This window comes from Hemiscyllium ocellatum, chromosome 19 (genome assembly GCF_020745735.1).
Source record: "Hemiscyllium ocellatum isolate sHemOce1 chromosome 19, sHemOce1.pat.X.cur, whole genome shotgun sequence".
In the NCBI taxonomy this organism is placed as follows: domain Eukaryota; kingdom Metazoa; phylum Chordata; class Chondrichthyes; order Orectolobiformes; family Hemiscylliidae; genus Hemiscyllium; species Hemiscyllium ocellatum.
This window is the reverse complement of record NC_083419.1, coordinates 6,471,309-6,485,585: the sequence shown is the minus strand read 5'-3', so window position 1 is coordinate 6,485,585 and position 14,277 is coordinate 6,471,309. Positions and strand designations below refer to the sequence as shown.

The 14,277-nt window shown below is 40.8% G+C and overlaps 2 protein-coding genes across 4 annotated transcripts in view; one reads left to right on the top strand and one right to left on the bottom strand.

The window, feature by feature from the left end:
• The window catches only part of LOC132824846 (N-acetyltransferase 8-like), a 78,940-nt gene extending 68,508 nt beyond the window's left edge, over window positions 1-10,432 (top strand). Inside the window, exon 2 of the transcript XR_009645719.1 lies at window positions 10,336-10,432. The gene's annotated coding sequence lies outside the window, so the exon portion shown is untranslated. The remainder of the gene's footprint in view (window positions 1-10,335) is intronic.
• Window positions 1-14,277, bottom strand: part of ano6 (anoctamin 6) — a 155,759-nt gene that overhangs the window by 23,970 nt on the left and 117,512 nt on the right. For all 3 annotated transcript variants that reach the window (XM_060839622.1, XM_060839623.1, XM_060839624.1), the window contains 6 exons: window positions 11,216-11,321; window positions 5,741-5,801; window positions 4,457-4,599; window positions 3,843-3,920; window positions 1,291-1,519; window positions 221-390 (listed from right to left, as the gene is read on the bottom strand). In XM_060839622.1, coding sequence (XP_060695605.1) covers window positions 221-390; window positions 1,291-1,519; window positions 3,843-3,920; window positions 4,457-4,599; window positions 5,741-5,801; window positions 11,216-11,321 — 787 coding nt within the window. The remainder of the gene's footprint in view (window positions 1-220; window positions 391-1,290; window positions 1,520-3,842; window positions 3,921-4,456; window positions 4,600-5,740; window positions 5,802-11,215; window positions 11,322-14,277) is intronic.

Sequence of the window (14,277 nt, the reverse complement as noted above, 5' to 3'; positions counted from 1 at the left end):
ACCAGCATTTTATCTCCTAATTTTTCAAAAAAACTGAGTTAATAATCTCAATGTCACTGCAGGATGTAAATTCATCTTTTCCTGATTATCATCTCATTCCCTTAAGACTGCTAGTTCAATAACAAAACCACATCTCTACAATACAAATACAAAAATATCAATATTAAATATGTGATTTGGCAAGCCAATTATTTAAAATAAAGCTGTTTATTCTTGGTACCTCTTCATTTCTGAATCGTCCCAACCAGTAAACTGGTTCTCCAGGATAACCCACAATCTTGCCTTTGAAGAAAGCAATGTAGAAGCAAGAGGAATAGTAGTTGACAAATTGGAAGAGAAACATCTTCACAGTTAGACTGTTTTCATAGTCTGTCTGTGTTCTTGGAAGCTCTGTGTAAAAATGAAATCAATCAGTAAAAAATTTTTTACAAGTAAAAAATAAATAATTTTTGTATGAGAAAATAATGTAAAAGAGAGAAGACTTTAGAGGATCAGCAAATTTGATTGTAAACTTTCAGTGTCAAACTTATCATGTTCCCATTGCAACTTTAACATGCAACAACGTGCATCTGAATGGAATCCAGAAACTCAATAATGCTGTAAAGTACCTGACTACATTCTCCACAAACACTCTGATGAGGAGCCTGAACTTCTGGTGCAAAAAGCTGCCAACAAAGCCAAGCTGACATTCAATCCGACCAAATTTGATATCCCGTCGCAATGACTATGTAGATATATAATTTTGTTTGAGTTTCACGCAAATTGAGTACAGGAGCATTATGTTTTGATGGCACATAACATTCTTAGTTACTGCAATGTATACACAACATGTATGTTGTGATATTATTGATTAATTTAAGCATTTACTTAGGAAGCCATTTTTAAACTACTGACCTCTTCAATCACAAGATGAATATTTCTTACAATTTTTTCTTGTTATTTACAAGATGTGACATCACTGGCCAGTATTTATAGCCCAGTCCTAATGACCCAGAGGGCAACCAAGAGGCAATAACATTGCTGTGGGTCTGAAGTCACATGTAGGTCAGACCATGAACCAACCGCAGTTTCCTTCCCTAACGGGCCTTAGCGAAACCAACAGATTCCATGGTCATCAATAGATTCTTAATTCACCACCTGCTGTGGCAGGGTTTGAACCCAGGTCCGCACAACAGTATCTCAATCTCTGGATTAATGGTCTAGCGATAATACCACAAAACTGTCACTTTTCCTGTCATTTAAAATATTTCGTATTGGGACTCACTCAATGACATTAGAAAGTGAACTTACCAAAGTCAGTGATCCATATTGCGACTCTCTCATAAAGAATATTCAAAATCATAATGAACAAAAAGTTAATGAGAGATGCTGTTACAGAAGTTGCCATCTGTGGAGTCAGGTAGTCTTTGAGAGGTTCCAGATTGTCATCTATTGCTGTGGGCAGCTTGGCAGAGAAGTTCAAAAAGGCAGCCAACCGATAGACAATAATGGCAACTACTGAGGCAATAATTAATGAGATCTGGAAGAATTTAATGGGAAGCAATTATGTATCATGAAATCCAAAGAAAAGTAATTTTAAAAATCACTAAATTTAACAAAGGTTCTTGATATTTTTAACTTCTAAACAATATATATTTCCATTCTATAGACAGAAAAAAATAAACTTTCTCAAATAATGCATTTGCAGTTTACAGAGATCCAGCAAAGTCAGAGACAGACCACTTCGAGAACACAAATTCAATTAGCAGACAGTGGGTGAAATACAAGAGGAGCTCCAGGAAGACCAGTATCATTGCATCTTTTCTAATAGAATGGCATAAATTTATTTTGATTCCTCACTTTCTATTCAACTTTCAAGTCACTTAATAATTCAAATTGCTCAATCTTTCATTATTTTCTTTCACGTAATTTTAATATTCTTTATTTCTGTCAATTATTAACCACGCCCTCCTTGTTTCTAATTTTCCTCTTCTAATTTTACTTCTGTTGTTTTACAACTTGCTTCTCACCCCAACTTGCGCTCTTATCCTTCCCCCTCCAAAGCTCTCACTGACAATCTTTAATTCATCTTTGTAGGCAGCACAATGAGTGTACATTCACAATGTTCAACATTTGCTTACGTATCATAGATCAGAAACCTAATACTGGTGTGGCCATGGCAGGATAGCACACAGCTTCATTGCACAGCTAGTGAGTGGCAATAAGGCAATGCCATATCACAGTATCCCAACACAGGGAAATGTGAAAATTCTTGGTTGGAACAAGTTATTGTTGAACAATTAATGAAATGTCCACACACACAAATAACCATATCTTATCAAAATGTACATCCATTACAACAGTAGTGTTTCCCCTCCGCCTACAAGGAGGCAAAATGTTTTTAGCTCATCCCTCAATCCCTACAGTGTGGAAGCAGGCCCATCAAGTCCACACCATCCCTCCAAAGAGCATCCTATCCAGGCCCACCCCTGGAACCCTGCGTTTCCCATAGCTAATCCACCTAGCCTGAACACAATGGGAAATTTTAGCATTGCCAATCCATCTAATTTGCACATCTTTGGACTGTGAAAGGAAACCAGAGCACTTGAAGGAAATCCAGGCAGACATGGGGAAAATGTTGCAAAATCCACACAGCCGCCTGATGCTGGAATTGAATCCAGGTCCCTGGCACCGTGAGGCAGCAATGCTAACCAATAAGTCACTATGGCACCCCAGTGAAACCTTTAGATGCCTTTAGAAAGCTGTCATGTGTTGGTGCAGGCTTGATGGGTCAAAGGGCTTGTTTCTGTGTTGTACTTTTCTTTGTTTCCTTCTCAGTCTTATATCTGTTTCCTCTCCTATCTCTTCTCTTCCCTTTTACTTCCAGTCTCTTCTATCTGCTTCTTTCATACCAACATAGTTTTGGAGCACTTGGAACATTACCTGTTTCTATGAAACAGTAATGCACAGTTAAAGGGAATTGCTGTACAAGGAAAAAGACATTCTGCAAACTAGGAATGCATTATCCTTATTTAAGAAGAGAGAAAAAAAATGGAACATTTTCAACTCAAATTGTAGTCTCACACTCTTTCTGCACAGGGTGTTCTCAAAGTTCCACAGTTGCTAATCACAACTTATGCTTCAATGTCACTTTGAGGAAAGGTAAGGTGGTGGACTTCAGGAACTACCTCGGCTGTTATGGTGATTGAACATGCACTGTCGGCATTACTCAACACATGCTCTAACCATAGAAACATTGAAAATAGGAAGAGTAGGAGGTCGTTTGGCCCTTCGAGCCTGCTCTACCATTCAATGTGATCATGGCTGATCATCCAACTCAATACCTTATCTCTGCTTTCTCCCCATACCCCTGGATCCCTTTAACTCTAGGAACCATATCCATCTCTACATCAGTCCAGCTATCTAGACAACTGAACCATCGAACATCAGAATATTCTTCACCTCAAGTTGTAACATGTTGCTATAACGTTATTGAGAATTTGGATTAAATACATGCAAAAGAATGATAATGAAAATATATGGCTTCTGTTCAAGAATTAGTGCTTTCACAGGCACAGCCATTACAGGTCTTCTCCTCTCTGCTGTATGACCTACGGTTCTTTAATTCACAATCTCTGCTCTTTAACAATCTTGATGTTGCTCAAATTAAGTAAACATGATCAACTTTTTCCTATTTTCCTCAATGAAAAATTCTGAATTTTGTGGCAACGTCACCTGCTTCCTTCAAGGGACAATTTCAAAGGATTTTCCATTTATAATAAATGTGTGCTGCATTGACTGAACTATCCCCATCTCCCTGGAATAAATAACAAATTCATAAATAATATCAACACCGGACATACCCAGAAAAGAACCGTGCTTCCACCACAAACCAGTCGCATACATTTTCCACAGGCTGAGTAAGGAACCAACTCTTCTTCCTGGAAATAAAATCATAACTATTATAAAGTGTTCTTTAAAAATTAAAACAAAACATCCAACTTTCCAGCCTGTCACTCAGATGAGAGTCTTGATTTGAAGCCTCAGCTCTACACATTGAAGGTGAGTCAATGGTATGTTTCAGGCTTGAATGGATCTCACTAAACTGAGACTAATCGTACAAAAATGTTTCTTCCATTACCTAACTGCAACTTGAAAAATACAATGCAAGTCATCACAAGCTAAATCAAAAGAATGTAAATCCTACTGTTCGGCACGATTGCTGTGCCAAGCTTGGGGGGAAAGAATTGCAGAGATTGGAATTTTCTTCAATCTACAACATAGTGGTGCCATCACTCAGTTTTCTTTTCTGGTTTTGAACAGGCCACAAAGCAGAGTTTCATTTTTGTATGAACCTACTGTGTATTTGTACATCTGACATAAACATGATTAAAAAGGGAAAGCAAAACTTCCTCAGAAAGTCGTTTCACATGCTCTTTAACAAGTCTTAACAGCTGTACTCAATCCACTCACTTACTTGTGTGATTGGATTTTTTTTTGGAATAGTGCATTTTGCTTCATATTCTGGTCGCCGTGGCTCTTCCTGTTCCAGTTCTACAGTGTCCCACTCATACTCCAATGTAGCCTGTCGGCGTTTCCAGAATTCCAGAAACACGGTCACTGCCAAAGATCAGATGGTGTTATAATAGCTCCCAAACATCAATGAATGAGCATCATTGTAGGACTTAACTGAGAATCAAGTCAAGCGGAAGTTCAAGTGAAATCCAGCAGCAAAGCTAAATTGATCGAAAGGTTACTTGCTGAGATCTTGAATAAAATGAATATTATTATGTCGCAGAATACATGCAAGAAGCAGCTATTAAAGCTTCATTGTGAAAACAGTTCACAGCACAAGAGTAACACACTGTTGTAAAATAATGACAACTTTCACAAAGATCTTTCCCTGCCATTTAATTTCATTAGAGTCCAGTTCAGTTTGGGTAGGTTATTTGTGATAGATTGGGATTATGGGTCCAAATGCGATACATATCATTTGCTTCATTAGGTACCACCAGATGATTGTTTCCACAAAATCTTCCAGAACAGATGAGTGAACAAAATAGTGAATATGGATTTGCTGCACACTTTATGGGACATAAAACAGCAAAGGAACATCACTGTATCACACAGCACTGCATAATCACCTTGAGGGAGGGAGGGGGAGAAAGACAGGGTTGCAGACACATTTCCCACGGCTCTTCCTATGCCGGCCGCACTTTCTCCCTTCCAGCCCATTTTTTAGAAAAAAATTATTCATTTGTGGGATGTGGGTGTCACTGGCTGGGCCAGTATTTATTGTCCATCCCTAGTTGCCCTTGAGAAGGTGGGGGTGAGCTGCCTTCTTGAACTGCTGCAGTCCACCTGCTGTAGGATACAGAATGCCCTTAGGGTGGGAATTCTAGGATGTTGACCCAGTGAGAGTGAAGGAACGGCGATATATTTCCAAGTCAGGATGGTGAGTGGTTTGGAGGGGACCTTGTAAGGAGTAGTGTTTCCTCGTATCTGCTACCCTTGTCTTTCGAGATAGAAGTGGTCGTGGGTTTGGAAGGTGCTGTCTGAGGATCTTTGGTGAAGTTATGAAGTTCATCTTGGAGGTAATACAGACTGCTGCCACTGGGCATCAGTGGGTGGAAGGAGTAGATGCTTGTCTAAGGAGTTGGTTAACAGATTGATGTAGTGTTTCATTTTGCAGGATGCAGTGAGCAGAAACAAGGTAAATACAATAATTGTTCTGAAGTCAAAACAGCTGCCATTTACTTACCCCAAATTCCCATAAACACTGCATAGGCTAGAGTTCCATAGTTGTCAAATACGGATAATTTCTGTGGAAGACGCATGAAGATATAAGTAACCTCTGCACAATATTATGCTAAATATGAACAGGTGTGAAATGTGAAATATTTAGTGCTATTTCTATAAAGTATTTTATTTTCATGCAACATTTGCAATCCCAAACTTAATTTCACATGTTATCCAACACGATATGGAGTTATTGGCACTTATAAAGGTGAATACTCTGGATTCTGACAAAGCTGCAACATTTGACACAAATTATGAGCTTGCATTTCTTAAAGGAAGGGAATGTCTAAGAAAGGGAATTTGAGGTGCTGCATTTTGGAGAAGCAGCATTTACACACTTAATGTAAGGTCCTGGGGAGTGTTGCTGAACAGAGACCTTGGAGTGCAGGTTCATTGTTCCTTGAAAGTAGAGTCACAGGTAGATAGGATAGTGAAGGCGGTGTTTGGTATGCTTTCCTTTATTGGTCAGAGCACTGAGTCTAGGAGTTGGGAGGTCATAATGCAGCAGTACAGGACATTGGTTAGGCCACCTTTGGAATATTACGTGCAATTCTGGTCTCCTTCCTATTGGAAGGATGTTGTGAAACTTGGAAGGGTTCAGAAAATATTTACAAGGATGTTGCCAGGTTTGAAGGGTTTGAGCTGTAGGGAGAAGTTGAATAGGCTAGGAATGTTTTCCCTGGAACATCAGAGGCTGAGGGGTGACCTTATAGAGGTTTATAAAATCATGAGGGATATGGATACGGTAAATAGACAAGGTCTTTTCTCTGGGGTGGGGAAGTCCAGAACTAAAGGGCACAGGTTTAGGGTGAGAGGGGAATGATATAAAAAGGACCTACAGGGCAACTTTTTCACACAGAGGGTAGTGTGTGTATGGAATGAGCTGCCAGAGGGAGTGGTAGAAGCTGGTACAAGTATAGCATTTAAAAGTCATCCAGATGGCTATATGAATAGGAGGGGCTTAGAGGGATATGGGTCAAGTGCTGACAAATGTACTAGATTAGATTAGGATATCTGGTCAGCATGGAAGAGTTAGATCAAAGTGTCTGCTTCTGTGCTGTATGTCTCTATATCTCTATGACTCTAAGTGAAAATCTAATTACATTGCACTCAATTTCCATTGATTACATTTTGAAATTGCAATTGAAATTAAGGTACAATTGTAAGTGTTTTTATTTTTGCATTTCCTGCAAAATGAAAAGCTTACAACGGTAACTCAATCTGTCAAAGATGTTTACTCTAAAGGACAGTTACACAGAACTGAAAATAGCAGTGACTCATAGGCATGCAAATATAATTTTTAACACCGCACTGTAACCCTCCTGGGTCTGACCAGGAAACATACTTTTTCTGTAATGTTTACTAAGAGAGATGATCTCGGAGATTACCTCACATTCTACAGCTCTACTTGGAAACCATCTGCAGAATGTGATTCTGGTTTAAAACAGATTTTCTTTCTTAAGTCATCCATTTTATATTTTTAACATACAGTGCATGTCGTGGATTAGGACTGTTAAGAAACATTTGACTAGTTCCACACAAATAGTTTCTCATCTGAAGAGCTCATGGTGTTGAGGGTAACGTACTGTCATTGAGGATTAGGTAATGAAAAGAAAACAGAAAATGAAACCCGACGGGACCAACACCCCACGATTCTATGGACTACCAAAAATCCATAAACCAGGAGCCCCCCTCAGACCTATAGTCTCACTACCCGGAACACCAACTTACAGACTGGCCAAAGAACTACATGCGAGACTGAAGTACCTAGGAGGTAAAAACAATGACCGCAGATGCTGGAAACCAGATTCTGGATTAGTGGTGCTGGAAGAGCACAGCAGTTCATGCAGCATCCAAGGAGCAGCGAAATCGACGTTTCGGGCAAAAGCTCTTCATCAGGAATAAAGGCAGTGAGCCTGAAGCGTGGGGAGATAAGCTATAGGAGGGTTGGGGTGGGGAGAAAGTAGCATAGAGTACAATGGGTGAGTGGGGGAGGGGATGAAGGTGATAGGTCAGGGAGGAGAGGGTGGAGTGGATAGGTGGAAAAGGAGATAGGCAGGTAGGACAAGTCCGGACAAGTCATGGAGACAGTGCTGAGCTGGAAGTTTGGAACTAGGATGAAGTGGGGGAAGGAGAAGAGCTTCAGGGCAGAGGAAATGACTTGGGAGTTGCAGTAGGTGAGGGACTCCCTGAGATTCTTGTAGAGAGAGGAGGAAAGCTTCTTCAAGGCAGGCATCCTTGCAAGAGGATTCACAGTAGGGTTAAAATCAACGAGGTAAAAACAATGACCGCAGATGCTGGAAACCAGATTCTGGACCAGTGGTGCTGGAAGAGCACAGCAGTTCAGGCAGCATCCAAGGAGCAGCGAAATCAACATTTCAGGCAAAAGCCCTTCATCAGGAATAAAGGCAGAGAGCCTGAAGCATGGAGAGATAAGCTAGAGGAGAGTGGGGATGGGGAGAAAGTAGGTTTCTAGCATCTGCAGTCATTGTTTTTATCTCGTTAATTTTAACCTGACTGCAAATCCTCTTGCAAGGATGCCTGCCTTGAAGAAGCTTTCCTCCTCTCTCTACAAGAATCTCAGGGAGACCCTCTCCTACTGCAACTCCCAGGTAATGTCCTCTATCCTGAAGCTCTTCCCCTTCCCCCACCTCACCCTCGTTCCAAACTTCCAGCTCAGCACTGTCTCCATGACTTGTCCAGACTTGTCCTACCTGCCTATCTCCTTTTCCACCTATCCACTCCACCCTCTTCTCCCTGACCTATCACCTTCATCCCCTCCCCCACTCACCCATTGTACTCTATGCTACTTTCTCACATAAACAACAGCTTCACTTCACTTGGAAGTTGCCACTGATGATGTTACCTAGCCAGGTAAAGAAACGTTTGGATATCAAACCTACAGCTCAGCGAGCAAACCTACACCCTGAAGAAAACAGAGTCAGAATAAATTGGTAATTTTCAGGTTGGCAAACTGTAATCGAGTGTCGAAGGGATCAATGCTGGGTATCTATGGTCCTATTTAAATACTCTTTATGGCTATGTGAATGACTTAGATGAAGGGTCTAACTACACTGCAGTGAAATTTGCAGAGAAAACCGAGATAGGTAAGGAAGAAAGTTGCAAAGGGGATACAGATGGCTTGAAAAGGAACATAGTTAGGTTAAATAAGTGGCAAAAAATTAGCAAATGGAGTATCATGTTTAGATTAGATTAGACTTACAGTGTGGAAACAGGCCCTTCGGCCCAACAAGTCCACACCAACCCACCGAAGTGAAACCCACCCATACCCCTACATTTACCCCTTACCTAACACTACGGGCAATTTAGCATGGCCAATTCACCTGACCCGCACATCTTTGTGACTGTGGGAGGAAACCGGAGCACCCGGAGGAAACCCACGCAGACACGGGGAGAACGTGCAAACTCCACACAGTCAGTCGCCTGAGTCAGGAATTGAACCCGGGTCTACAGGCGCTGTGAGGCAGCAGTGCTAACCACTGTGCCAGTGAAAATGTGAGATTGTTCACTTAGGAGAGAAGAATAGAAAAACAGAACATTATTTCAATGGAAGTAGACTACAGAATGCTGCAATAAGGAGGAAGCCATGTGTCCCTGATTTAGCATGCCAGTACAAGTACAAGGGAAAGCAAATGGAATGTTGACCTTTTGTTCAAGGTGAGGGGGAATGGAGCATAAAAGTGAGAAGGTCTTTTTTTGAAGACTATTGATGAAATGACATTTAGACTACAATATAGAGTTTGGTCATCTTAATTAAAGAGAGATAGACTTGCACCGGAAACAGTTCAAAGAAAGTTCATTGGGCTAATTTCTAAAATTAAGGGCTTGTATTAAGTGGAAAGCTTGAGCAGTTTGTGCCTACACTAATTGAAGTTTAGAAGTCTAAAAGGTACGTTTTATTAGAACATAAAAGATACCGAGATTTTTGGGGGTGTGGTTGGGATGCCTGTGGTGATTGACAAGGTAGATGCTGAGTGGATATTTCTCCAGAGGGAATCTCAAACTGGGGTCGGAAACGAAAACCAAGAGGATTCCACTTAAGGCAAAAGATGAGAAGGAATTTATTCTCCAGTGATTATTATTCTTTGGAATTCTCTTCTGGAGACAGCAATAGAAAATAGTCAAGACTGATTTAGACAAATGTTTGATCTTCAAGGGAGTCAAAAGGTTAAGGGGTCAGAGAGGAAACTGGAGTTACAGCCACAGTCAGAACAACCAGAATCTTATCGAATCGTGGAGCTGAATTTCCTACTTCTGCTCCTATTACTTAAGATTTTACAAGGTGAATACTTCCAACTATTTTGTTTTCAAGGGTTTAATTTACATGACACCTGATTGGACTGAAATATTATAAAAATAAGTAACACCATATGTAATTTACACTTTTGAGATGTATTAAGCAAAAATAAACATTTCTCTTCCTCTTTGCCGTAAACCTCTTAATTTGTCTATTAATTCATAAATTTACCGAGCTTTAAAATCATATTGCTGTTCTGGATGAATTATCATTTATTTATAGGGTTTTTTTTATTTCAGGTACTCAAAACTATCCTGAATAAGTACCACACAGTAATTAAAAGCAAAATACTGCAGATACTGAAAATCTGAAGCTCCCCCTCCACCCACTACAGTCCTGAAGGAGGGTTACACCCAAAACGTCAACTTCTCCACCTCCTGAAGTCTACCATGGATTCCAGCATCTGCCGAAAATCTGGGGCAAACACAGAGTGCTGGAAAAACTCAGCAAGTCTGACAGCATCCACAAAGAGAGAAACGGTTATTGTTCTGAGTATAGTATGAATCTTCTGAAGCACACTACAATTAAATCCTAATTGTTGAATATTTTAAGAATTACGTTTAAATCCTGGTTATGTTGCAGTTCTGGTCGTCATGCTATAAAGAAGGGTGTGATTGCACTGGAGGGGGTGCGGAGGAGATTCACCAGGATATTGCCCTGGGCCATTTCAGCTTTGAAGAGAGGCTGGATAGACTTGAGTTGCTTTCTTTAAAATAGGGAAGATTGAAGGGGGTTCTGATAAAGATGTATAAGTTTGTGAGGGGCATTGACAGGATGGATAGGAAACCGCTTTACTTTAGTTGAAGGGTCAAAATAAGGGGACGTAATTTTAAATTGAAGGGCACGACGTTTAGGGGGAATTTGAAGCAAAGTATTTTCATCTAGCGGGTGGTGGGAAAGTCTTTTCATCTCACATTGCCTGGGACAGTAGTAGAGCCAGGTAACTTCACAAGCTTTAAAGCATTTGTGTTAAAGATTTGAAACCTCATAAGAATCAAGGCAAGGACCAAGTGCTGAAAAGTGGAATTAGTGTTGATAGGTTGGTGCAGACCCGATGGGCCGAAGGGCTTCTTTTGTGCTGTATGACTGTATATAATGTATACACATCGGTGCACTTACCCTCGATGATTCACAAGTAATATTGAGTCTCCAATAACTACAATCTCGATCACACTGGGGACACATGATCATACGACCTCCAATCTCAGGATCACACACTTCCTGACTGTAAATCAAAATGAAAGCAAAATTATAATTTCTGCAACATAATCCAACTACCTATCCGTAATGTAGTTATTTGCAACATGAAAGCTTGTAGCATAATTTCATATATTCTGTCTGATGACAAATTATGGTAAAGTGGTGATGTAACCACACACAAAACGCTACTAGCGATTTTAAAAATCACGAATTACCGCAAAATGTAAAAATTCAACAAATTTTGCACTTTTTACACTTTGAAGAGGTCACAAACTTGACCAAAAGCTGAATTCAAATAAATGTTTTTATTTCAGATTTCCAGCAGCCACGGAGAGATTTTTTCCCATCATTCCTGAATGCCCATATGCATGCTGTAGAGGCCTGGTGCCTCCATAATAAAGCGTGTTATGGACAATTTCACAAACTATTTTGATGAAGCTCACAGACAGAAACCTTTCCCAAAACTCTGAAATTTACACTCAGCTGATTTTTGGTATAATTCAGCTCCTGATGTCTCAAAAATATTCACCTGGAATCTTTAACCTATATTTATAACGAATGCTAGAAAAGCTTTACAGCCAGACTAGTCAATCAGCAACAACAGAATAAGGCCAATCCTTCAATGAACAATTAAGTCCAGATGCAGCAATACAGTTAATGAGTTTGTAACCATTTCAATGGATTTAATCTTACATTTTTTGACCAAATCCAAATTATGTTGAGGTTTTTGGATGATTTCTCTAGTATGATGATTTCTTCTTGCTATATTGTACCAAACTCCTTTCAATAATCACTCAATAATCAGATCCAAGATGGCGGCGAATTAGGACTGCCCAGCCAGGGCTCATCTGCCCTGTCTGTTTCTTTTATCTTCCCCCCACATTGTGTTTTTCTTTCTCTCTTTCTTCTTGGTGATGTCCTGAACCCACAGCCCCAGCACAGACTTTGACTCTCAATCTCAACGCAGACCTGGATCACTCATCCCAATGTGACGTGGATGTTTGGGGGGGGCGGGGGGGGGGGAGGTGTCCGTCTCCAGTACCCATCCTGTGATTTCTTTTCTTCGCTAAGTGTCCAACATAGAGGTCATTCTGAGTAAGTAGCAAGCTGAATGCAGGCATGATTCTGCTTTTCACGGTGAGTTTTCTTGACGTCATAGAGACATAGCGTTGTACAGCACAGATACAGGTCCTTCAGTCAACTTGTTCATGCCGACCAAATATCCTCAATTAATTTTGACCCATTTGCCAGCACCCAACCCATACCCATCTAAACCCTTCCTATTCATATACCAATCCAGATGCCTTTTAAATGTTGTAATTGTACCAGCCTCTACCACTTCCTCTGACAGCTCATTCCATATACACACCGACCTCTGCGTGAAAAGGTTGTCTCTTTAGGTGCCTTCCAAACTTTTCCCCTCTCACCTTAAACCTATGCCCTCTAGTTCTGGACTCCCCCACCCCAGGAAAAGACATTGTCTATTTACCCTATCTATGCCCCTCATCACTGTCTAAACCTCTAATAAGGTCTCTGATGCTCCAGGGAAAACAGCCCCAGCCTATTCAGCCTCCCCCTATAGCGTAGGTAAAAACAATGACTGCAGATGCTGGAAACCAGAGTCTAGATTAGAGTGGTGCTGGAAAAGCACAGCAGGTCAGGGAGCATCCGAGGAGCAGTAAAATCGACGTCTCAGGCAAAAGCCCTTCATTAGGAATACATATTCCAATGCCTGATGAAGGACTTTTGCCTGAAACGTCGATTTTACTGCTCCTCGGATGCTGCCTGAACTGCTGTGTTTTTCCAGCACCACTCTAATCTAGACTCTCCCTAGAGCTCTAATTCTCCAGCCCTGGCAACATCCTTGTAAGTCTTTTCTGAATCATTTCATCTAGCTGGCTTGGTGAGTTAGGCAAGATAGAAAGTTGTATATTAATGAGGTGAGTTGTGCCATCAACAAGGTGTTTAAAAAGCGATAATCCCCCTTAATTAGCTATTCGCCCTTGTTTAGTGAGAATTTCTCCACATCGTTGTGACAAGGTGGAGTGAACTGCTCTTGAGATTGAGAATAGACCTCACCAGATACTTTGTCCAATTCTGCCACACATCTCACCATCGCACAGGCCCTAAAAGATTCTAATCAATGTTATTGTTAGTTGAAATGGTGATCCACCCATGGTTAATTTCTCATTTTCTCCGCACATTTCTCCCAACTCTTGTACTTTTCTAATCTGTTGCCCATTGGAGCCTTCTACTTTCAATTTTACGATGTCTAACAATTTTATTTTCTTCTTCCTTCTTGGGCCACATCCCTCTATTCTTCCTTAAAACACTTTCTTTGACAAGTCCTTATGCCTTAGAGTCCAACCTTGTCATTTCTCGATGAAATACCTTCCCTCCTCCACCATTGAGAGAATAAATGCAGCTCTGTGCAAAGGATAGATTGCTTGAATCAGAACAGTATTTAGTGAAACTGAACTTTTGAAATTGAGCATGGGGTGAGACACCATTGCCTACTATTACCTGTGTTAACATCACTGCAGGAGCCATGTTCACAGAAGCATCTCAAAGAGATACAGAAAGGTATGAAAGTAGGTGGTCAATCAATGAATGCGGTGAGACTTACAGGTTATCAGGCCCTAGTCAGTAGCATAGCAAAAGATGATGATTGGATTTGAAACGTACACTGCAGAACAAATCTGTGATAATATTTTGACAATAAACATAGCATCTTTACAGCATGGAAGTTGACCATTCGGCCCATCCAAACAGCATCCCTCCCAGACCTATGCCCCTCTACCCAATCCCGTAATCTTACATTTTTCCTGGGTAATCCCTCTAGCCTGCACATCCCTGGACACTGTGGGTAATTTAGCATAGCTAATCCACCCAACCCGCACATCTTTGGACTGTGGGAGGAAACCGAAACACCTGGAGGAAGTCCATGCAGACACGGGGAGAATGTGCAAACTCCACACACG